We start from the raw sequence: 25,039 nt of genomic DNA on the forward strand, positions 1-25,039 counted from the left end.
GCATATGATTTTTGCACATTGATTTTGTATCCTGAGACTTTGCTGAACTTGCTTATCAGTTTCAGGAGATTTGGGGCTGAGACGATGGGGTCTTCTAGATATACAATCATGTTGTCTGCAAATAGAGACAACTTGACTTCCTCCTTTCCTATTTGAATACCCTTTATTTCTTTTTCTTGCCTGATTGCTCTGGCTAGAACTTCTAATACTATATTGAATAGGAGTGGTGAGAGAGGGTATCCTTGTCTGGTGCCACATTTCAAGGGGAATGCTTCCAGTTTTTGCCCATTCAGTATGATATTGGCTGTTGGTTTGTCGTAAATAGCTTCTGTTATTTTGAGATATGTTCTGTCAATATCTAGCTTATTGAGGGTTTTTAGCATAAGGGCTGTTGAAGTTTGTCAAAGGCCTTCTCTGCATCAATTGAGAGAATCATGTGGTTTTTGTCTTTGGTTCTGTTTATGTGGTGAATTACGTTTATAGACTTGCGTATGTTGAACCTGCCTTGCATCCCTGGGATGAAGCCTACTTGATCATGGTGGATAAGCTTTTTGATGTGCTGTTACAATCGGCTTGTCAGTATTTTATTGAAAATTTTTGCATCTATGTTCATCATGGATATTGGCCACCATCTCATGCCAGTTCGAATGGCTATCATTAAAAAATCTGGAGACAACAGATGCTAGAGAGGATATGGAGAAACAGGAACACTTTTACACTGTTGGTGGGAATGTAAATTAGTTCAACCATTGTGGAAGACAGTGTGGCGATTCCTCAAGGACCTAGAAATAGAAATTCCATTTGACCCAGCAATCCCATTACTGGGTATATATCCAAAGGATTATAAATCGTTCTACTATAAGGACACATGCACACGAATGTTCATTGCAGCACTGTTTACAATAGCAAAGACCTGGAACCAACCCAAATGCCCATCGATGATAGACTGGACAGGGAAAATGTGACACATATACACCGTGGAATATTATGCAGCCATCAAAAACGATGAGTTTGTGTCCTTTGTAGGGACATGGATGAACCTGGAAACCATCATTCTCAGCAAACTGACAGAAGACCAGAGGATCAAACACCGCATGTTCTCACTCATAGGCAGGTGTTGAACAATGAGAACACATGGACACAGGGAGGGGAGCACTACACACGGGGGTCAGTGGGGGGGAAACAGGGGAGGGACGGTGGGGGGTGGCGAGCTGGGGAGAGATAGCAAGGGGAGAGATGCCAGATGTAGGTGATAGGGAGGAAAGCAGCAAATCACACTGCCACGTGTGTACCTATGCAACAATCTTGCATGTTCTTCACATGTACCCCAAAACCTAAAATGCAATAAAATAAATAAATGGGAAAAAAAGATATATCCTTCTAAAATGCTGTTTTCAGTTAGATGATTCTCTTGCTAAAAAAATTCAAATTCTTATCAAGAATTCAGGTCTACTAGAAAATGTCCTTGGTCTCGTTCTAACCATTATCTGCGTAGGTATCCCCAAATACACTCTCTGTATTAAACTGAATAAAAACACCCCCTCCCCGAAATATCAGGCCCTTATCTCTGGAATCCTTAAATGCTGCCTTGATGAAATTATTATTTATTTATTTATTTTTGAGACAGAGTTTCGCTCTTGTGGCCTAGGCTGAAGAGCAGTGGCACAATCTCAGCTCACTACAAACTCTGCCTCCCAGGTTCAAGTGATTCTCCTGCCTCAGCCTCCAGAGTAGCTGGGATTACAGGCACCCGCCACCATGTCTGGCTAATTTTTTTGTATTTTCAGTAGAGATGGGGTTTCACCATGTTGGGCAGGCTGGTCTCGAACTTCTGACCTCAGGTGATCCACCCGCCCGCCTCCACCTTTCAAAGTGCTGGGATTACAGGTATGAGCCACTGTACCCGGCCACTGATGTTATTAAGTTATGGATCTTGAGTCCGGAAGATTATCTTGGATTATGACAGTGCACCCTCATGCAGTCACCTTGTAACAGAGCTGCTTAACAGCTTAGCCTCAAATTGCATTTTAAAACTTTTTTATCCTTTCCCTTTTTATCCTTCCCCTCCCTAGTTTTAAGATGTAGCTCTGCGATGAACTTTACAGCCTCAAAATGTTTTCTTTCTTTTTCCTTTCCCACTTCATGCCCCCACGCCTTACGCACATTTATTAACCAGATGCTTGTTAACCACATACCATGCTCACGTATCTGGTCATATTATTTCCTTAGAAGCTTCAGGGGTTGAATCCTGATATGGATGAAACACCTCTGAAAACCTGTCCCCAACAAAAGATTACTTCAAGGCTGGAATCCACTCCCAGCTGAAGACTGACTGCAAGATTGACTGTAATTAGTTTATAACTTGGCAGGATCCACGATGGTGTCAGTCTCTTCACCAAATGCAAGATGAACCACTGGAGTAAGTAACCCCACCTGGGATCTCCTAGCTCTCCCCTCCCGCTAACCCCCAACCTCCCACCCCTGCCTCTTCTGCATTCCAAACCCCTTCTTTGAAAACCCCTGTGTTCCCTCCACAAGTTACAGTGGAATTACTTTCTACGCTTCCCCTTGCTGGCACAGATAATAAAGTCTTGCTCTCTTTTAATCACCTCGTTATTATTTTGGCCTCTTTCTACAAGCAGTGAGCAGCCAGACCCTTTGGCTGGTTACAACCTGTGCCACTGTGAGAGGGAGGCAGAGGAGGAATAGACAGAGAAAGAAGAGGAGGAGGCGCTGTGACAATGGAGCTGGAGATGTGTGTATGTGACCAGAGGCCAAGGAAGGCTGGAAGCAAGAGAAGCTGGAAGAGGAAAAGGACATACTGTCCTCTACCAAGTGTGTGGCAATTTACTAACTCAGCCACAAGAAACCCTCCACCTACTCTGTGTAAAGCCACACTCACTCCTGATGTATGGGGTCACAGTGTTGCTCTCTATGGGAGCTCAGGCCCTAAAAGTCTCTGTTTGTTCTTTAGGGTTAGCTCAATTCCTGTTCCCTTTTGAGCCTTTTCTAATGGGGTCTTTTCCAAATAATGTCTTCATTCTCAGAAGAAGAGCTAACCATGGAACTTTTCTGTAGGTTTGGAGACAGTCACAGCATCTTTGATAAATAATATATGAGGAAATGGACATGCCTTTGCAGACCCAGGGCTTCTGGATAGCACATATGTCTTTTGGGGGAGAGAAACATTTTTCCTTCTGACAAAACACAATCAACTTGGCTCAGCATGAACACTTAAGACCAGGGACCTGGCCTTGGGTATATAAGCCTTCCTTCCACACATCTTTTTGTACATCTCCTTTGAGCCAGACCAGAAGAGTAGCCACACCTATTCTTTAGGACTTTCATTAATTCCACCTCAACTCCCTCTCTCCTGAAGTTCTCTGATTTCTAACATGTGGTCCAGCATTTCTCAAAGTACATCCCAAAAAACATAGGTGCCATAAAAGGGAAGGACTCTTCAGTCAAATTTACAAAAAATGCTGTGTCTATTCCACAGTCAATTCAAGGACAATTTCATTATCACCAAATAGCTTCTTAGAAGAGCTATGGCAAAGATGCCTGCTTAATACTGCTTTATCCAGCATTTGTGAAACTTATTTGGCTATGGAACTTTTTCATGTAAAACCTTCTTTCTTACATATTACTGAAATCTTATACTTCATGTGAGTTTAAGTGAATTTAGGAACATAAACACCAATCATTCTGATATTTGCCTAGTCTAATCCCAATAAACCTTAAGTAGCTGGTGGTACGAAAAGCTACTAGTCTAATAGAATGATCAAATCAAGGCTAGAGAATAAGAGTGTGGTGTAAATAATTAGGGATTTCATGAGTGTTGGGGCATAGAAAACAGTCCCCCAAAACATGACACTTGTACATGCTGGGCATTTTAATAAATTGAAAGGCCTCAGAAATAAACCTCAGAATCAAGGTCCCTAGAATCTTGTCTTGCTCCTCCTCCATTCCAATTCTCTTTGGAATTTCCATTTCTGACAAAAAAACTCTGTACCAAAAAAAAAAAAAAAAAAAACAGGTTCTCAATCCCCTTCCTGAAATCTCATTATCTATTTCAGAAAAGAGGAGTAAAGAATGCAACCATGCTTGGATGGACTTTTTCACAAGATAATGCCTGACTTTTGGGCTCACTCAAATTCCAAGAGAATCACTTACAAGTTAATTTCTGTCTCCCTGACCCATTCTTTCTCTCTAACAACCATCCACACTCCCCATCTCCTCCCTACCCTATGAAAATGGAATAGAAATTTCTGTACCTCTTTGGGGGTTTGGGGTAATTACTCTGTGATGTGATCCCCCCATACATATTAACACATTTGTATGATATTTCCCCAATTAACCTGCCTTTTGTCCATTGATTTTCAGTGAAGCTTCAGAGGGTGAAAGGAAAGTTTGCCCTTTGCCCCTAAAGTGAATAAATGGAAAAACAAAACTAGGGAAAAAAATAATAATTATGTCTATTAAAAAATAAAAAAGGTAGCTGGTCACTGCAAAGGATTACTAAATGTAGCTGAGTATATTGACAGCTGAGGCCAAGAGGGAAACATGCAGAGTTCCATTAGCTCTCCCAAATCAACCAAAATTCTGAGTGTCCCCTAAAGGTGCTGTGTCATTATTACCTCTTACATGTGTATCTTTTGTCTAAGAGAAGAAAGCAGGTTAGTTGTTCCAAAAGCAAGCTTTCTAAAATCTCTAAACTATGAAAAAACAAAAACCATAAAAACTTTTTATCTGAGGAAAGTGAGCTCCCTTTAAATAATCAGGCCCAAAGAAGCACTGGAGTCCACCCCATCCCCCTTGAGCTAAGCAATCATTTCTAAGCAGCTCGCTATATGGACTCTAGGCTGAGTGCCACCACCAGAGCTATAAAGTAACCTAACAATGTCAATGAGAGTCCTTGACAAACAACTTTTGTGATCACCCACTCTCCTGATCTGTTCTTTTTTCTTTAATAAATTATGAGAGAGAAGAAAGGAAGAAGCTGGCTGGGCAGATAGTTAGGGCAAGTTCTTTGGCGGGATTTCTTTTCTAACCAAGAGCGGCCTGGAAGCTCCAGCTGCAAACATAGATAGGAAGATGAATTCCAGCACAGAAAGGGGCCTCCTGCGTAGTCAGTAAGTTTCACCGGCATACCGTGGGCCCCAGTGAGCACGTTCCTTTCCATTTTGGACATACTCAGGTAAGGAAGCTTGCACAGGGGGCTTGCTTGGAACATGCCTGCAACACTATAGATAAGAAGAGCTACCCTGAGCCAGGCACGTCCACCTTGAAGGGTAATATAGTTTGGCCCTGTGTCCCCACCCAAATCTCATCTCGAATTGTATTCACATAATTCCCACATGTGGTGGGAGGGATCCAGTGGGAGACAATTGAATCACGGGAGTTGTTTCCCCCATACTGTTCTCATGGTAGCGAATAAATCTCACGAGGTCTGATGGTTGGATAAGGAGAAACTCATTTTCCTTGGCTCTCATTCTCTCTCTTGCTGCTGCACCTAAGAAGTGCCTTTCGCGTTCCACATTTGTGAAGGTCTTCTCAGCCATGTAGAACTATAAGTTCAATAAACCTGTTTCTTGTGTAAATTGCCCAGTCTTGGGTATACCTTTATCAGCAGCATGAAAGTGGATGAATCCAAAGGGTTCTGCCCCTAAAGCATGTGCAGTAGGAGGACATAAGCAATATGGAGTAACTTAGGCTGAGGACCTGCACGTGCACTAAACAGGTGGGGTGGGGACTGCCAGGGATTCACAACTTATGCAAATGACACACCTAGTTCTAACCAGTTTTTCTACCCCTATGTAAATGCAGCACCCTTCCCAGCTAGCTTTTTTTTAAATAAAAACCCTTGCACTTCAGTTTAAAATGACAATCGTTTTTTGGAATCCTTCTCTGCAGCAGAGAGGTTTCCCTCTCCCCTTCACTTATTAAATTTCTGCTCTAAGCTCACTTTTGGTGTGTCCACATCCTTGATTTCCTTGGCCATGAGAAAAAGAACTTCAGGTGACACCCTAGATAATGAGGCCATTTCACTTGGGCTTTTTTTGTTCTCTGGGGCACTTCCAAAGGTAAGTTGGAAGTGCGTTCCACATGGCTGTCCTCAACCTTGGCTCAAATAAACTCTCTACCTATATTAATTTGTCTCAGTTTCTTCCCTTAGGTTGACAACTATTAAGAAGAATTGCATCTCATGAGCCACTACAGGAAGGCCCTGTAAACATGTTCTCCAAGTGGCCATTTCCATTATAGATGCTCAATTAACTTCAATTTTTTTTTTCTTTTCCCTGTTTCCTGTAAATTGGGACTGTCATACTTGTTTGTTGATTGTGGCTAGCAGGTCTATGCCTTTTATTAATTAGAGTCTGAGATTTTCTTTGAGTTGAGTTCCAATCAGTTTTCCAAATAAATTTCAATTTATTATCCTTCACAGATTAGACAGTGATGTGTTTCACCTCAATAGGGGCACACCTCTTACCACATGTTTTTGTATAAGTCAGCCATAGTCAGAGAGCTAAGGGGCGTCTTAGCTGTTAATATCTAGCCCAAATAAAAACATGGCAAGAGCCCTGAGACCATGCTGCCTTGAAATTTTGAAAAATTCCCTTCCATAGGGCAATTCTAGCCTCCTTATCATTACTTGAAGAGGATTAATTTTCTTAATGAATGCCAGAGGGGGTGTTAAAGACCAAAGTCAGTAGGCAATGAAGGAGAGGGGTACTGTCAACCTATACAGCATCTGTGTTCTATAAATATTCACTTTATATGATGAAACTTTTCCCAGAAACAGCTAATCCAGGAAACCATAAAGTCATAGAGACTCAGTTACAAATATAGAAATTTTATAGATGGAGTAAACACTATTTTGTCACTTGAAATTTTAGACTTAAAAAGATCAAAAATGCTGCAGAAACCTACCAGGCAGCCACATGAATCCTGGAATTCTGGGTGAGAAAAGGGATCTGTGTGCCAGCATGAAGAATTCTTCCTAAAAAACAACGGAGAGAATTGGAATGATCTTTCAGATTTACAAAACCATTGTATTTCCGTAAAAGAGAGTTCCATCAGACTCGAGCAGAGTTCACAAGATAATCATCTCCTACTGCCGAGAAGGCAGAGCTCTTACATTTGTTTTCACAGCTTGAGCTGTTAATCTGATGACAATGTTTTATTACAATGCCAGTATTTCATTATATTACATGGGGCTCACTTTTCTCACTGTACTGAGTGTATCACAGGGCTCACTGGGACTTTCATGGGGCGGGTGTTGGGGGGGAAGCTGGGGCTCCTGGTGCAACCTGAGGCTTCCAGTCTCATAACTAGGTACCAAGAAGCAATTAATAAACACAGCAAGACGCTAATTCCTTTTTGTGGCAAGACACAGTAATTTAATAATTACTTAAAGAAAAACAATTTTTAAATTTCCATTTTAAACCTTTCTGTTTAAACTTTCTGTTGCAGAAAGGTTGTGCAACAGAAACAGGAAAACCATTTGTAGCAGTGGTTCAAAAACACATTTTTATTCCATAGTTTCCAAATCATTTTTATTCCATTATGAGTCCCATATTCTGTGATATATAAATCAAAGCCATATATAACATTGTTAAAGAAACTTTCTTACACAGAACCAATGCTTGTCTACTTCCTTTTTATTTCTGACTTTTCTGTTGCTGCAATTCTATCTTCAAAATCACATAAAAAGTTAAATGAAATGAAGGGAAAAAAATATTTTTTTAGCATTTGTAAATCAAAATTTGTTTTAGTAATGATGATTACTCTTAATTACTCAAAAATTGGAAAAGAAGTGAGGAATGTGGCATTTACAGAATTACAAGCACTGGCTAGATATTTCTACTAGCATTCTTATTAGCCCTGCTTTTCAGAAGAAGAGCCGGGTCCAGAGAGGTGAAGCAGCTGTCGAGATCCCAGCTCTAAGCAAAATGTGTGCTGCTCCAGTGAGAAAGCCAGCATGACACCAATTGAAGAAAGCACAGTCCAGTGAAAAGAAACTTGCCATTTCTATTAACCAGGTTAGCAAGGTACAATGTCTTAAACACAAAAATAACGTAACAATTTCTCCACACTACTTTCTTGGCTGACTAGCTTATAGAGACTCCAGTTGGAAACTTAAGAGTTTACATGGAAATAATATCTAAGTAAGTTATGTATTTAATCAGAGTACTATATCTGATTTGTACTTTAAAAAAATCCATTTATACTCTTGAAACTCAGCAGACCCTTCTTCCTTCAGATACCTTCGTTGATGGTTAACAAGTGTTTATAATATATGACTTCAAAAGGTCAGCCCTCTTTTTCTCTTCCAAATCCTCCCTTTTTATTCTCCTAGCTCCCTTTCATAGAGTAAAAATATATGTCCATGAGAGGTGCATAATGACCCATGACAGGTAGTTTTTTGAGCACCTCTCAGCCTCCAACGTTTGTGTTAAAACAGATTCACTAGGAAGCTGTGTGAATGTTTGTAAAAGGGACAAACAGAGGGGATGATCTATGAGAAATCAGATACATCTACATAATTTATCTTTTAAAGCTTAGGAATCTAAAAATACACTTTGCCTAAGCAAAGCATTTCCCTAAAGTGGCCTATGGGACTCAGCCGCAGCGAGCCTGCTGGAGCAGAGTCATTTGGTCCTTCAGGTTCGGACACACTGGATGAAATAGCTCTCTCTACTACAGGGCTGCGTGGAGTTTTCAATTGCCTAAGGTGCATTTTAAATCTCGAAGAGAGAGGCAGAAGCTCTAAGGATCTACTTTCTTGAGAGTAGCTTTCTGAGGCAGGAACTTGCCTTAAGAGAACAAAAGCTCTCCACAAGAACTACTCTGCTGTTGAGGTGAGTGTTCTTTCTACAGAACTGGGAGCACATTGATGCAAACAAGAAAAGCTGAGAGATTTTCAGCAAGTTGGGTAGGTCACGAAGCCAATAAGTAATGGAGCTGAGATGTGGATTCAGGGAGACTGGTCCCATATTACCCCTCTATCACGATGCCTGGTATGCACTCTCTGCACTGCTGATCCCTGACCTCAGCGTTCATCTTCACAGGCTCCTCAGAGGGAATCTGTCACCAGCCATACTAGGCTCTGAAGGCCCCTTTTGGCTAATAATGAGCCTTCCAGATTTTCCTGAGTGCCGAGATGATTATATTGCTGCAATCTAATCATAACTTGCTTTTTAATTACAAAAATAAGCCTTACCCAACTCCCCACTGGGTTCTTTAAGTTTGATAGAAATAGAAGATTTGCTACCACCTTTGTTCTGTGTTAAAGCATTAACAAAGATGGGTGAGGAAAGTGATCGTTTTGCATTAGAAATAGTCAAAGAATTCACACTGAAGTGTCACCAAATGTAAACCTTCTAAAATGAAGCTAAATATGTAAAAGTTGGCAACTTTTAAATTATGCATCACCTACTACTGTGATAAACTCATACTTTAGATCAGATTTATACCACTGTGGATTTTTCTAGAGCTCTTCATTGTCTTCATATGAGAAAGAGGTACACATCAGAAGTTCAACATAGCACCCGTGAGTTGACACTCAGAGTTGAATATTTCAAAAGAAAAACAACTATCAGCAGAATCCAATCTATTATTTTAAAATGCTTCCTTCAGTTAATTGTCAAGTGATTGCCCAAGTCTTCCAGGGAGGTAAAATGTAAACCTAATCAAATTCAACAATATTTTACACTTACAGAAGGAAATCTACAGTTTTTAAGTAAAACTTTTTGCTTTAATTTGGGGTCCAAGTGAATCAAGCCCTATTTGTATAAAATGGACATTCATTATTAATACGAGTGTTCCCAGCATCTTTTCACGTACCACTTCCCCCAGCCTTTTTTACGCTGATCACAAAAATAGATAGAAATGATTAAAAATAGAAATGAGTTAAGGATAGATTAGGTGATTTCACAAAGAAAAGGGAGAACACAAAAACAAATCCAGGAAGGTAAAAGAAAGGACAGAGAAGAAAAGCAATGAGGCTGATCTGCACAGTGGGCTGGAGGGCAGGAGCTTGTGGGAGAGAGAGAGGAGAGGAGGTGAGTTTGGAGCTCTGTTGTAACCCATGTGAAAGGAACTGGATGTAAAATATGTGTCCAAACAAAATATCCAATGTGTTCTGCTGTCCTTTAATCATTGATTCTCCCTTTTGTTTTTTCCTCTCTAAAGACTAGATAAAATAACTTTTTTTTTTTTTTTTTTTTTTTTGCTAACTGGTTCTTCTTCAATGCCATCCTGGGCCAGGACTGGACTCCATGGGGCCTTAGGTTACACTTGAACTTTTCAAAGGTAGATGTATTTTACACAATGTGTGTTTCATCAGAGAGAAGAAAAATAAAAATATTACCATTGAAGCCTCAGTTAAATAAATTACTTTGTTTTGCAAGAGACTAGAGTGAAGCAACATAATTAATTATCTACTAATTCTTCCTTACTGAGAGCATTAATAGTTTTTCAGTCTCACACTAATTACCAATATGACTAATGGGCAAAATATGTCATCACAAATTAGAAAACATTGCCAATATTGTATTATTGTTAGATTTTAATATTCACTACTTAAAAACATACACTACTGGCACTTAATACATCATTACAGTTTTTATCACTTGCCTCATTTGCTCTACCCAGAATTATAAAATCCTTGAGATCAGGTCCATATTTCTCATTAATATTGGTTCCTACAGCAGCATTTTATTTGTAGTAGATCTTCAATACAAAACAACTGAGCAAAATAGGAGGGAAATAAATGTTTATAAAGAAAAGCATCCGCTAACCAGGTTTCATAGAAAGGTCATCACAATAACCATGTTTAAATACTAGAAAGATAATTTTCAAAGTAATTCACCCACATTGATGTATAGTACTGACCTTTAAGCCTTTTAAGTTAAAAAAATTTAATTAATTTTTTGATATATGTAAGTATTCTCTAAAGTAAATAACAGCTAATACCTTAGTCAGACCTAATTTCTACTTCATTCTTTTGAGCTTTGGGTTTTATTAAACAAATTAAATGCTATTAGTTATTAATTTATTTTGCAATAATACAAAGCATGCATGTATGAAGGGAGAAAGGGGTAATTATGTAGTTTATTTCAGGTCATTTTAGATGGCGATACCCATAAGGCCCATTCAGTAATAACCTATTCATTAGGCTAATTTTCATTTTTTATAATGTAAATTTGCGACATGAAATAACCAATCATGGAGAAAAACGATCCTCCCAGGCTATAATGTTACCAGTTGGCAGCGTTCACTTTTGCAGAGAGCACCTGATACTTACCGGTCTGGGCTTAAATCTGTACAGGGCAGATCTTGATCTCTAAACTTCTGCAGAAGCACGTGGGTGAGGTCCAAGTCGTCGCCCCCACTGCTGCTGTTCATTTTGAGACAAAGGAAACAAAGTGGGATTATGAGTGGCTCCCAACGGAGAACGTAGAGCCACCTGCTGACCTCACATTGTGCTCTAGTCAGGCTGATCCATCTAATGATTCCTAGTAAGTGAGATAAAGCTTATTTTCCACTGTTTTTAATAAATTAAAAAATTTATTAAAAGCATAGTTTTGCCATCAGATATGCATTTTTATAGACTCACATTCACAGTACCTTATTTTCCTCAACATTTTCAGTTAATATTAAAACACAACCATTTTTCGCATATTTGCATCATTTTTAAAAACAAATTTTAAAATATTAACAGATTGTGTTAATATATTAAAATCTGTAAGAGTATACTCAAAGTTGGAGCTCTAGTTTGGTCTGAATATTACATAGTCCTGAAATAAAACAATTTCTTATATTTATATCATTTGGTTTCTATATGTGAGATATATTGAACTACATTTTCTTAACAAGAGGTTTTCAACACGGAATCCTATGTGTGCTTTAAGTACACATTAAATTATATTTATTTTACTGTCCCACGTCTCAGAAGTCTATTAGTAGTTCAGACAGCGTAACTAAAAGCCAAAAACCAATACTGAATGATTTCCTTACTGAAGATACCACCATCAATAAAACACTATTCATGTCACTGTGGGGAGTTGTAGAAACAAACTCTGTATTAAATTTTATACCTCAATTGTAAGAAAACCTTGAGAAAATGTAGAGAAAAAGACATTTCAAGATTTTCTAAATTGGATTGAATGGGAATGAGCTCATTTAATTAGTTAAAATTCTAAATTAGTATTTAGAAAAAATATAGATTACTTTTCAGAACTTACATTGTGTTATTTATAAAATACTCTTTGAGTAAGCATGTTTGCAAACACTTGTCTCAAAAATAAAAAAAAAATGATGTATAAGCAGCATTATAGATTATATATACCTGATGACCTCAATTCTTTTTGGAAAGAATTACTATATAAATTAACAAATGTACATAAGCGATTAGTTTCAAGAACTTAAAACATTTGCTACATTGAAGAAATGCAAGCACCAGTGGCTAGGAAGAATAAGAAAGAGAGAGAGGCTGGCTAATAGGTACAAACATACAGTTAGAAAAAATAGGTTCTAGTGTTCAGTAGCACAGTGGGGTGACTGTGTTTAACAACAATTCATCCTATTTTCAAAACAGCTAGAGATTTGAAATGTTTCAAAAGTAAGAAATCATAAATATTTGAGGCGATAAATACCTAAATACCCTGCTTTGGTTATTATATATCCTATGTATGTATCAAAATGTCACATGTACCCCATAAATATATACAATTATTATGATCAATAAAAAAGTTTTAAAACAGAAAATGCAAAAAAAACAGGGAAGAAATGTAAGTAACCACAGAGTAATCTAATCCTCAACCACCGATTTCTCTAATTAATTTTTTGTTCACAGACATAAAACAACTAACTCCCAAATTTTTTCTGAATTGCTATTAACATTAAAATGTAGAAAGGTCTTAGTTGGAAATGTAGGAATTTCCAAACCTGTCCTGCACAACAAGCATAAGCTCAGAAGGAGAAGAAACTTCTCATTAGGCTACCGTTCAGTGTGACCCTACACATAGATGGGAACTTTACAGACTCCCAATTTCTCTAATTCCTTTAGTGAGCTCTCTAATATACCAATTTGACATTTTCTTTGCTCAAAATTTATCAATGACCTCTTATGACCTACGTGTCTTGAAATACTATTTGAATTTCTCTACAATCTTAGGGCCTGTTGTTCCACATTTCTTCCTGAACATAGCACCCAGCCCAGCCTAGCTAGCACAGCTCCTGCACAAAGTACCTACCTATAAGATGTTCCCATCTGTCTGTAGGGATCATTTATCTGCTTGACTATAAACTTTCTGAGGGTAGAACTTATGGCCTTGTAAGTGTTTGCAGAATGAGAATTAGAGTCAGGGGGCCTGAACTGGATTCTCAGTCCTACTTCTGCTAGACTGTGCCAACAAAGGAGTTTACCCAACATCTATGAGTTCAGCATCTTCACAATGAGAATGTTGTCATCAGGTATCCTCTCTCTCTTTTTATAATTTCATCCCACTAAGACTACCAGCAGTTCATAAATTATTCAATCTCAGGTGGGTCAAGCTAAAGAATAGTTCACCCAGGGTGAGGGGCCACGAAGTACATCTTAAATTCATGGTTGGGTAGAGCATGAAGTATATACGTTCACTCATGGTAAACATTTTTAAAATGCCTACTCAGTGCTGGACTTTGTCCCCATACAATGTATACATAACTAAGTCAAGCAAATAGTTTCAGTTATTTTGTTTACTATTTTTTTCCCCACTGGCCTGTAAAGAGACTATGGGTGAGCTGCATTGAGAAGGTACCTTCTGTGCCATGACCAAGAGGAAGAATGCTCTTGGGGGATCTAACTGGACATGCAAAGTTGGTCTGGAATTTGGATGTTTCATGACCTGGAAGAAGCCTGGTGTGAGGGCAGACCTTGCAGACAAGGGAAGGGCAGCCAGGAGATGAGGCAGCTAGCACTTTGTATGTTATTCTGCCAGAAAAGGGCTTCCAAGAGCCTGCTGGTGAGTGTACTACTCCTCCCCATCCCTGCTCAGAAGCACAGATGATATATTAAGTCCATCCCAGGATTTACTAAGAATAGGAAGAACAGTAACTTTCACTGTATTTCTTCCAGATAATCACCCGATTGCTTTCCATTCATCCTCTCACTGAATTACTGAAACAAAGTGAAGCAAGCACTATTATCTCATGTGATAAAGATGCCACATACATAGAAGGAAGTTGTACATATATGGGGAGAAGAATGTAAATAATTGAAGATGTTCTCTATGAATGAAAACATCACTGGATCATCAAGTGTACATTTGTCACATCCCAGTGACCATTTTATAAAGCCTGGTGGATGTTTTTGAGATGACAGAAAGCCAATGAGTATACACCAACAATCACTGACAGTCTTCAATTAATTTTAATTTATATTAACCTTCTGCATATAACAGAAAAGCATGAGCTTTATAGAACACCAAGCGACTCTACTGTAGGCAAGTGGCCAAGAAATTGGTCAAATTTAGTGGTATTTGTAAGGAAGGTGGTAGGAAATGTTGTGGGTTGAATATTTCCCCTCCAAATCTCATGCCCACTCAGAACCTCTACGTGACCTCCACTCAGAATGTGACCTTATTTGGAATGAGTTTTTCCAGATATAATTAGATGAGTTTATACAGGATTAGAGTGGGTACCAAATCCAATGTGACTGGTGTCCTTCTCAGAGGGAAATGTAGACACAGAGACATGCAGGACAAAGGCCACGTGAAGATGGGAGGCTGAGACTGGAGTGGTGCTGCCACAAGACAAGGCATGCCAGGGATCACCAGCAGCCACGGAAGGTGGAGAGGCATGGAAGGGTTCTCCCCCGGAGCCTTCAGAGAGGACGCGGTCCTGCTGACACCTTGATTTCAGACTTCTGGCCTCCAGAACAGTGAGAGAAAACATTTCTGTTAAGTCATCCAGTTTGTGCTGCTTTGGTACAGCAGCACTAGCAAACTAGGAGAGGCATCCAGTTTCTGCTGCAATTCTAACAGGGGAACGGGATGGTGACAGCAGGCACCGACTGGCCACATACATACACTGGCCCTCTTGGGTTCTTAGACAACTGGTATAGCAACCAGGACCTGGAGTTCCACACTTGCTCCTTCTAGGACATTTTCTGGTTGGATAACTGGGAGAAAAGGAGAGAGAGTTTGGGGGTAGGAACAAACTCAGCAGGAAATGGGCCAGCATCAGGTCCATGTTCAAGGAGGACTCACAGGTTTTCCTAATGCAGTGAACTTGGCGGTGAATTTGAGAGCATCTCCTCCAGTAAGGACCAAGAGCCCCATCCCAGAGGATGAGGTCATGGAGTCTAAATATTTTTAATATGTAGAGAGCTATCTTTCCATGCTCCATTTGTTTGTCTGCTACCTGTCCAAGTTAATTTCTGGAAGACATTTTTGATACATTTCATTTTCATTGAGTGTTTCAATTTAACAAAGATTTAATGAAAGTAATCATTTCTAAACATGGTGGCAGAAACTAAAGGTACAGAGACGAAGAAGGCTTGATCTTTACCCTCCAAGAAGTCTCCCTATAGGAAGGAGGGCAAGAATCTCCAGCACTAAGTTAAGCCACAGTGACATCCACAAAGCAATGACAGACATTCAGATGAGAGAGCAGTCTCAGAGGATCCCTGGAAGAGGGGACATCCAAGCCAGGTTTTGAAAGCATTCATATTTTGCTGGGAACATTAGACTGTATAGAGTGGGAGTGGCAGAGGACTGAGGAGAGGAAGGTAGTTTCCATTTCCTTAAACATTGAGAGATGCAGCAACATCATGCATGATTGTGTCCCTCTGAAGTTCAGAGAATGAAAGGGAGTAATAGAGGTACCAGAAGGACCTGTAGTGTGTGTTAAGATGTGCTGACAACATCCCTTGGGCAACGTGGAGGTGCTCGAGGTTTTGCAGCAGGTCTGTCAGGTCTCACCAGCCTCAGATGTGTGCAAGCTGGTGCAGCTGTGTTCACATTGGATTTCTCAGAGCTGTACTGCCCTCTCCTAGTTTCTCTGGGGCTGCTTTGTACTGCTCACATCCACCATGAACAGGCACAGAGGCCCTGCCACCCTTCTCTCACAGTTCTCAGTGGGAATGGAGAATTTCTGGAGCTTTCTCAAAAGAGCAATCAGAGAGCAAGTCAATTCAGAATAAAACTGAGTCAGAAGCCTGGGTCATGAGCGGCTGGCCAGACCCAAAACCAGTACAGACATGCTCTGCACTTCTCCTCCTCCCTCTCAGTCTGTGAAGGCAATGTGCTGGAAAGGTCTAGTCACAAAACAAGCATCTTCCTGCAGCTTTACAGCGCTGTGGATGTCCTGCCTTCGCTTCCCACCTGCCCCCCAAGGCACGTGAGTTGGAGACCACTGGAGACAGAGTTGCCAAAGCCCCAGGTTTATTCGGGCCCCAAAAGCCCAAACCCTCTATGAACTGTGGGGGCGCTATCTGTTGCCTTCATTTGTAGAAGGATTCACGTAGAAGAGAACCTCTCTAGTGCATTTCTTCTGGTTTGTGCTTTTATGAAGATTTGGATTCTGCAAGAAATTTTCAGTGAATTTAATGTAGATATATGGTTGCATTTTCTCAACTCTAAAATTTTAGAAACACGGGGCTCTATTGAGAATTGTCAAAACACTTATAAGACTTGTACATGCAATCTAAATCAACACAAAGCTAATGCATTAATGATTTTTGAAAGCTTTATGCAGGCCTGAATTATGCACCTATCAACAGGGAGTTACCCTAAGGAGAAAGTAAGGGAGTGTAATGGCAATCCTATATACCTTCCAAAGGAGAATGCTCACAGATGTTATAAAATGGGGTTGTCCCACATTTGGAGCAGCAAGGATGGGTGCTAGGTGACCACGGGCAGCCTGTGTGCACAGGGAGTCAGGAGGACTATGAGACATGAAAACCTGGGCCTCTTTGTGAATCGTTCCTGTGTCAAGATTTAGACCATGGTGCTCAGCTTTCATATAGGAGGAATGGCCACATCATTTATCACACATACCAGGACACTTTTGAGAATGAAGAGGCAAGTTTAATACAAATGTAAGACAACAGGCGTCGTCTTCAGAGAAACCAAGGTACATGCTCAGAGAGGACCCAGTACACAGAAGACAGGTAATGAAGGTCAGTGGAGAGTTCCTAACAAGAGCAATTACAGCAGCGATAAAATGATAAAATGATGATAGCTGTTCTTCTCCCCCACTAATTTTTGACTATCACTACAAACATTAGAGATAATAATAAAAAAGCAAGAAAATGTTCCATCAATGTGGATGCTCTCTGGTAGCATTTTACTTTTTCCTCATAATTTCCATGCTACTAAAATAAAAACTGAGAAAATGTAAACTTGCTGTTTTCTCTCTTTAGATAGAAATTAACCATTACAAGTGGGGCACTTAACAATCACTGATAAAACTGGTAGTATAGCCAATGGCAGACAGGCCTCCTCTGTAAGGATAAGCAAATAAACCTCCAGATATGTGACCTCCTCCGTTTCATAATCTAAGTAACATTATGAAAAATGAGAACAAACAACTATCTTACTTTAAAATAGTAACTCTTAGAAACACAAGAAAAAAATATCTTAATTCTCAGACACAAAATAATTTTAACATACATTACTTCTATGAAAAAATGAATACTGGGAGAGTAGGAAAAATGCTTTCAAATGAAAAATATAATCGCCAAATTAATAATGCAGTAGAGAAAATGAATGGCTATTTGGAGTCGTATCAGTGAAATAAACACCACGTAGAGAAATTCTCAACAGTCTCAGAAGACAAAGGCAAGAGGTAAAATTGAGGGGGGAGGACGGCGAAGGAGAAGTCAGTTAGAAGCAAAATATGATGTGAAAATGCACTTATAATATACATAATGCTTAATAGATTCAATATGTAAAGTAAAATTTTAAATAACCAAAAAACTTTGAAATTATTTAACTTCAATAGTAATCAAAAGCTGCCTAATGAAGCAATAAAATATCAGGTGTGGACTATCAAAACTATCAGAGTTTACAGAAATAACCTTCCTTTCTCCCACAGGAATAGGGGTTTTGGCCTGTTCTAATCATGCATATAACTACCACCTAGAACAGTACCTAGCATATAGTAAGTGCACCGTAAATATTTGTTGAACAAAAGAATCAATGATTTTATAAGACTGTAAATTGGCACACATTTATAAGGGTAATTTGGCAATATCTACCATAAAAATACTGAGGACTTTGCCCCCCAAAATTCTAATAGAAATGTATGATAGTAAGAATAAGTAGTCACATAAATCTAACTAAACAAAGATTCTTATATAGCATTGCCTATAGTAGAAAAAATAAATAAATAAGACTTCATGTGTCCCCAAAAGAGATTGTCTAAATAAATTAATGTGCCTCCAATAAATTAATGTGGTTCTACTATAGAGCCATATAGTTGCCAGGCTCCTGTAGTTTTCATGAGTAAAATGGTTGTACTGATTTATAAGAAGAGATACAAAGATATTACAGCATGTAAAAGAGTTACAGGGAGTATTATAGAATGAGCTGATTGTGATAAAAAATAAAAATGTATGTAGATACAAGTATTATGTATATTATGCAGGAAATTATACCAATAGGTTTACAGTAGGTATTTCTGGTAAAATTATATGTGATTGTTTTTTATTTTATTTTTTGGCTAGCCTGTGCTTTGTATTATTTTCTTCAAGAAATATATTTTATAATCAAAATATGTGACAGCCCTTTTATCGCTGAGAAGTGTAACAGAAATCTGAACATTTGGAGAGAATAAAGGCATTAGCGGACATTCTCACATATTGGTATGTTCATTTTAAGCACTTCATAAAAGACGAATGAGAGCAGAGTAATAAAAGACATGGCCCCAGAAGTTAGGAAAGCCAGCTGAGGGGATACCAGGGACATGGATGCAAGTCGACAGACGGTGACCACAGGACTCTTCCTGTTGGTTCAGACACAATGTCTCATGACATTCAGAGGAGGAGAAACATCATCAACCAAAGGAGAAGGGAACAAACTGAAGAGTTTACCATAGATTTTTCCTTTGTCCATGTGTTTGTTTAAATCTAATTCCAAATTTCACATCACTGTAAAGGTCACACCAATATTAGTAGGTGCTTAGAGACTAGCTGGTTAAGCTGCTTATTTTAGTAAGCATACATATTTGACAGAAGCAGGACCGATACGGTCCTCTTAGTTGTCTTCATGATGAAAAGCCTAGGCAGCACACTTGTGCAGTTGTACACCAGTATCACTGAGTCCCAGTCATTTGTCTCCCCACCCTAAATGTGAAAAATTACATCCACCTTGAAGACAACTCTGCATATTCAATGTAGTGATGTCTGTGATCACAGCTATGGCCGTGCCAGGCAGGAGCCGGGCCTCCCTGGCTGCACAGGTTCTCCTGAATCTAGAGAGGAGCCCACTAAACAGAAGCAAAGGAACTTAGGGAATGGGTTCCTATTGTAGGTTCCCAACCCTTGTGTATGAATCTACAATCCAGAAAGCTCTGAGTTGCATAAATTCATTTGGTGGGAAAACACCCAGGCTCTTCTGAACGCACAGGCAACAGACGCTGCCCCACCCTGGCCTGTGGAGGCTAAGGGCTTTCCTCCCGTCCCTGCTGTCATACATTTCTCTGCAAATAGGTGTGTGCAACTGTGTGGCTGTTGTCTCAGAAACAACTGCGGAGGGTTTTGTTAAATACACCACATATATCTAATACGTTCTAGAATCCTACAAATCCTGAGTCTATCGGGCCCTCCTGTGGGACAGGGTGTGCCAGCCCTCTGCAGGTCGGCGGGTGGCCGCATGGGCCCTTTCGCGCAGGGACTTAGCACCATGAGGAGGGGTCAGCGGCTCGGGATTCAGAGGCCAGGGAGCCTCATTAGCCTCAAGCACCTGTCCTGAGACAGCTGCAGGGGAGCAAGAGCTTCTCTAAGGATCTCCTCGTGAAATAATGAGAAGCTCTTGGAAACAATGAAAACATTTATATTCCAAGTTTTTATCTAGAATTCTCAAAAGTATCAAAGCTATTGCAATTCATAATCTGCCTTGACATAATTTTGAACTCAAAGGAACAAAAACAACTTACCTGAAAAAGTAGGTCTCGTCCCACTGGTACTGTCCAGGTGTGAGTCTGAGGGGAGGGTAGTCCGTGGCCAGGGGCCTCACCATGAATAAGCCCATGGCCAAGGCCACGAAGAGGACCGGCAGCAGCAGGTCGGCGAGGGTGCTCTTCCAGGCTCGCAGCGTGCGGCGGAGCCTCCGGGCCAGGAGCGCGGCCACCTGCGCGCGGAGCAGCGGGAAGCCCCGCACAGGTGCGGGCCGGGCTAGGGAGCCACCTGCAGGACGGCAGGGAGGAAGGGCGGCTGGGTCAGCTCCGCGGAGGTGACTGTGCTTCGCTTCATTTGCCCTCTCGGTGACCCTAAGACAACTCGCAACCATGGGAATGCCACGCAGGCCATCCGTGGCATGGGGCTCCCTTGATGCCCCCCCTTTATACACCTAAAGTACCGAAGCTGGGCTTTGGGCAGGAAGGCTGCAATGCAAGAGGAAGCCTTGTGGCAACGCGTGGCAGGAGCAGGGCGTGTGGGTTCCGCTGTGCTTAGACCAGAGGACACACCTGGGCTGCCCCTCTGCTTCCTCCTCCCCTCTCCCACGTCCTTTTCCTCTCTGTTCTTAACCCCAGGTCGCTCCTGAGGAAACCCCAGTTTATGTGCAGGTTGGGATTCTTTCAGGGAATAACCCCACGGCCTGCTTTTCCTCAGTTCCACCATCCCAGCCCCCCTGCACCTTCCACTTCCTTGCAGGGCATAGACGAGCCCAGCACCTGTGCCCCGGGGCCTCACTGCTCCCGCTCTCCTGCTCTGTGGGACCCAGTGGATCTGAAAACAACCTCAGCTATCAGAGAGGTCCACAGACAAAATTTGAAAGGAAAGCGTGAGCTGTGCATCACTGACCCACTGATCATTGGGCCATGCCCCCTCAAGAGTGATCCCTTGAGGCCTCCACAAAAGCATCTCAGTAAACCCCCTGGAGTTGAGGTTGCGCGTTCCAAAAAAGCTGTGGAGAGCAGCTTTCCTGTGAGGATGAGAAGCTGGGAGCAGAGACAGACGCAGCCTCAGGGCTGCAGTCCTAAACCATGTCCAAAGCAAACTCAGCCGGGTCCATCAGCTGTCCTGATAGTTTTTCTCGATCATTGCCTCTAAAGTACTCCAGAAAATCCAATAGGATGTATTTCACAAGAAAGGCGGTCCTGTAAGGAACAGATGTACTAAACGGATTGTACTGCTCAGATACCAAACACAGTTAATAGAGAGCAGCAAACAAGTTTGAAGACCCCAAAGTGAACATTTTTAAAGAAACCATAGCATTTGAAAAAGAAATCATTTGTCATAGCATTGAGAAGAGAGTTGTAGAGGCATCGTGGGGATAAAAATGCATATCTGAGAAAACTCCTTCATTTGGGATATTTACTGAATGCCCAGAGTATGCAGGCACTGGGCTATTTGGTTTCTGTCCCCAACATAGGGATTGAGATAAAAATGTAAAGAAATAACCTAACACAGGGTAACAAAGCCTCAGGCTGGAAAGTCAGTACCAAGGAATGAGTCCTTGGGATGTTGAGGTAAAAGTGACAAAACAGGCCCAGCGGCCTGGACGTTCAGGCAGAATCCTTGAGATCCCGGGAGTTTACAGGCAGACAAGAAAATGTGGACGTCTAAAGATCAAAACAGGAGGTATAAACAGGCCTGGCATTCTCTGTGAATATCAAGGGAGCAGAATGTGGCACCTATGTGTAGCAAATCGCAGGAGATGAGAGTTAAAGGTGGTCAGAAACCAAGACAAGAAAGACCGGCACGCCCATTTTTAAGGATTTCAGGGTTTGTGCTGGACATCGAAGACTTCCAAACCCCGGAGTCACTTGGGCTGAGTTACATGTTAGACTTTCAAATTATAAGGCAAATATTAGTATTTAATTTTAACAGCAAAGCTCTAGTGAGAATGAGGCATTGCGTGGTTGAAGCAGTGGTTTCTAAAGCAGGCTGTATATCAGATTCTCCTGGGAAGATTTTAAATGCTGGTTGTCAGACTCTATCTCAGAAGAAAAATCCCAATCCCTAGGGATTCAGAGTTAAAAATATGTTTTTTGTAAATTCCCAGAAGATTGAAATTCTTCGATCTTCCATGATTCAGTGGTCTATGGAACTACTGATTTAATGTATTTATCAATGGCATTCCATATCTAGCTCTCATAAAGCAGTTATTAAGTCAGCATATAGAGAGATTGTACTACTAGGAAAAACCTATGTCATTAAATTTGACCCTTTCATAATGTATACACACATATACATACACCCTTCTTGATAATTTTATGAGGTTATAATGCTGGAAAACACCAATTCTATTAAGTCTGCATACTCATTAAGATAAGTATTTGAATTCTCTGACTCAAGCTAAAATAATTGGGATGTTTTGGGGGCCCATCTCTGGATTTCTAAAACTAATTATGGGGATAATTACTTGACATCTTCACTGACCTTTGACTAAGGAGCACGTTCTCTGACAGCGTAAGATGCCATACTTTGTTCAGGCTTAAAAGGAATTGAATACCCACAGTTTACCAGATGTCACAACCTACAAATTAGCCTTTACATAGCAGCTTTTGATATTTACATGTAGCCACCCATCCTTAGCCACCTCCCAAACTGTGCACCTTCTCATATTTGTGTACAGGAGGGCTGTAAATACCTGTTTATTTGACAGAAAAGATTTTTGTTAAGTGATACAAGACTGACATGACTAAACGTGTATGGATATCTACTTAGCAATTTGCTCTGGTAAGAGAAAAGGTATGGAGCAGACTCAGAGAGCAGTGATTTACATGCACACTGGCCTGGTTCATTGAGAATGATCATCACAGCCACTGTGGGGCGGAGAATATTCAACTTTTTAATCCTGGATTTGAATCTAATCTCAGCCACTAGCATATTGTGTGACTTCTGGAACATTATTTAACCTCTCTGAATGTCATATCCTCCCTTGTAAAGTGGAGATTTGTAATATTTTCTCTCTACATAATGAGAATTATTATTAGAACAATTATTAAACTGCCAGAACAGGCGTAATGTTGACCTGCAGTCATAGTAAATGTTCATCAGACAGCCTCAATAAGTCTGTGGGGAAAGATGTTTCTCATATTAAGAAGAATAAATTTTCTCCACCTTCCCATATATGTTAATTGGACATAAATGAGAAAAATAAAGGGCTAATATAGTTTATGGTTATGAATCAACCACCAATCAAATATTCATGGCTTAACTCATGAAAGTATTCACATGAATAATTTAACAGACAAAATTAAAATGCTGGGCCAAATTGTTATGAATTGCCTTCTTTGACTTATGAGTGCAATTATATTCAAGGACTCTAGTTTCACCCATAATCATGCACTCCCATTTGCCCTGACCATCAAAGTGCCTAGGAAGAATGTCCAAAGATTTTTTTTTTTTTTGGTCAGTTGGCTTCAATTGCTCAAACATTAACACCTATGAGAAACAGCTTAAATATCAAAGTCTCAGCAAGCATCCAAGAATATGATCTCCACATTACCCAGTTCATCCAAGTGTTCTTGAAGATTTTAAAATAAAGCTTTACAAACATAATGCTTTCAAGTCAATAAAATTAAGATGAATACTCCAAAAGAAAATGGGCACACAGCATTCATGAACATACAGTTAATAAAAGATCTGCTAAGCAGCCAATATGTAAATATGATAATCTAAGGCAATAATTTAGTATTTAAACTCATCAGTGTGTAAAGACTAAGGCAATGTTAACATCTAATGTCACTGAAGGTTAAGGAAATGGATCTTGTTATACACTGCTGGTGGGAAAACAGATCAGTGTAGTCTTTCTGTGGAAGACAAATACAGGTTGCCTTTGATCTGCTTAATCCCAATACAAGAGTTTTATTATAAAAAATAAAATGTCATCAAATACATGAAGGCAGGTGATTTGTTACATCTTGCTGGGCACAGTGGTTCCCACCTGTAATCCCAACATTTTGGGAGGCCCAAGCGGGCAGATCACCTCAGGTCAGGAGTTCAAGACCAGCCTGACCAACACAGCGAAACTCCATCTCTATTAAAAATACAGAAATTAGCCAGGCATGATGGTGCATGCCTGTAATCCCAGCTACTTGGGAGGCTGAGGCAGGAGAGTCACTTGAACCCAGAAGGCGGAGGTTGCACTGAGCCAAGATTACACCACTGCACTCCAGCTTGGGTGACAGTCCATCTCCAAAAAAAAGAAAAGAAAGTAATAATAATAGCAACAGGCAAGAAACAACTTAAATATTTAACATGTAGGTATTGACTGAACAAATTATAATACAATGATGTAGTAAAATATGTTAATCTGCCTAAGGTAATAGTATAAATACTCATAGAGAATGTTTATTTCATTTTGTAAATGAATAAAGCAATTTAAGATTAAATTACATAATCTTTTGAAAAATGAACATGAAAGGTTACTCAGTAAAATGAGTGGGAGAGGGAATATGACCCAAGTATTAATTGCATGTATTAACCAAAAAATGAGAGAGGGTTAAAACATCACATATGAAATTATGAGAAAATATTCATCATATATCAGATGAAAAGTGTTGCAAAGTAATACATATAGAATGAACATAATTTGCTAAAGATTTATATTCTTGTGGTGAGGTTATGATTTCTTTAATCTTCTTCACAATTTTCCGGGTTTTTTTCAGCACCGAACACTTAATCACCTTGTAAACGATAAATTACTTTGTAAAGACCGTGGACTTATTTAGGAAATAAAGCATGGCGTTATGAGATAGAAACAGTATAATTCCCTGTTCAGTGAGTTACAGAATTCTAGTGCTGAAATGGATCTCTGAACTCATGCAGATCAAAAGGATCATTTATTTATAAATAAATCCAGTTTGGGAGAGCTTGTGA

General features: G+C 40.0%; 1 protein-coding gene across 1 annotated transcript in view; it reads right to left on the minus strand.

Annotated features, from left to right (window-relative positions):
* The window catches only part of ABCA13 (ATP binding cassette subfamily A member 13), a 424,215-nt gene that overhangs the window by 131,981 nt on the left and 267,195 nt on the right, over positions 1–25,039 (minus strand). The window contains 3 exon segments of the mRNA XM_017500828.2: positions 6,931–7,000; positions 11,309–11,398; positions 20,146–20,395. Of these exon segments, the coding sequence (XP_017356317.1) occupies positions 6,931–7,000; positions 11,309–11,398; positions 20,146–20,395 (410 nt within the window).

This window comes from Cebus imitator, unplaced genomic scaffold (genome assembly GCF_001604975.1).
Source record: "Cebus imitator isolate Cc_AM_T3 unplaced genomic scaffold, Cebus_imitator-1.0 Scaffold272, whole genome shotgun sequence".
Taxonomy (NCBI): Eukaryota; Metazoa; Chordata; class Mammalia; order Primates; family Cebidae; genus Cebus; species Cebus imitator.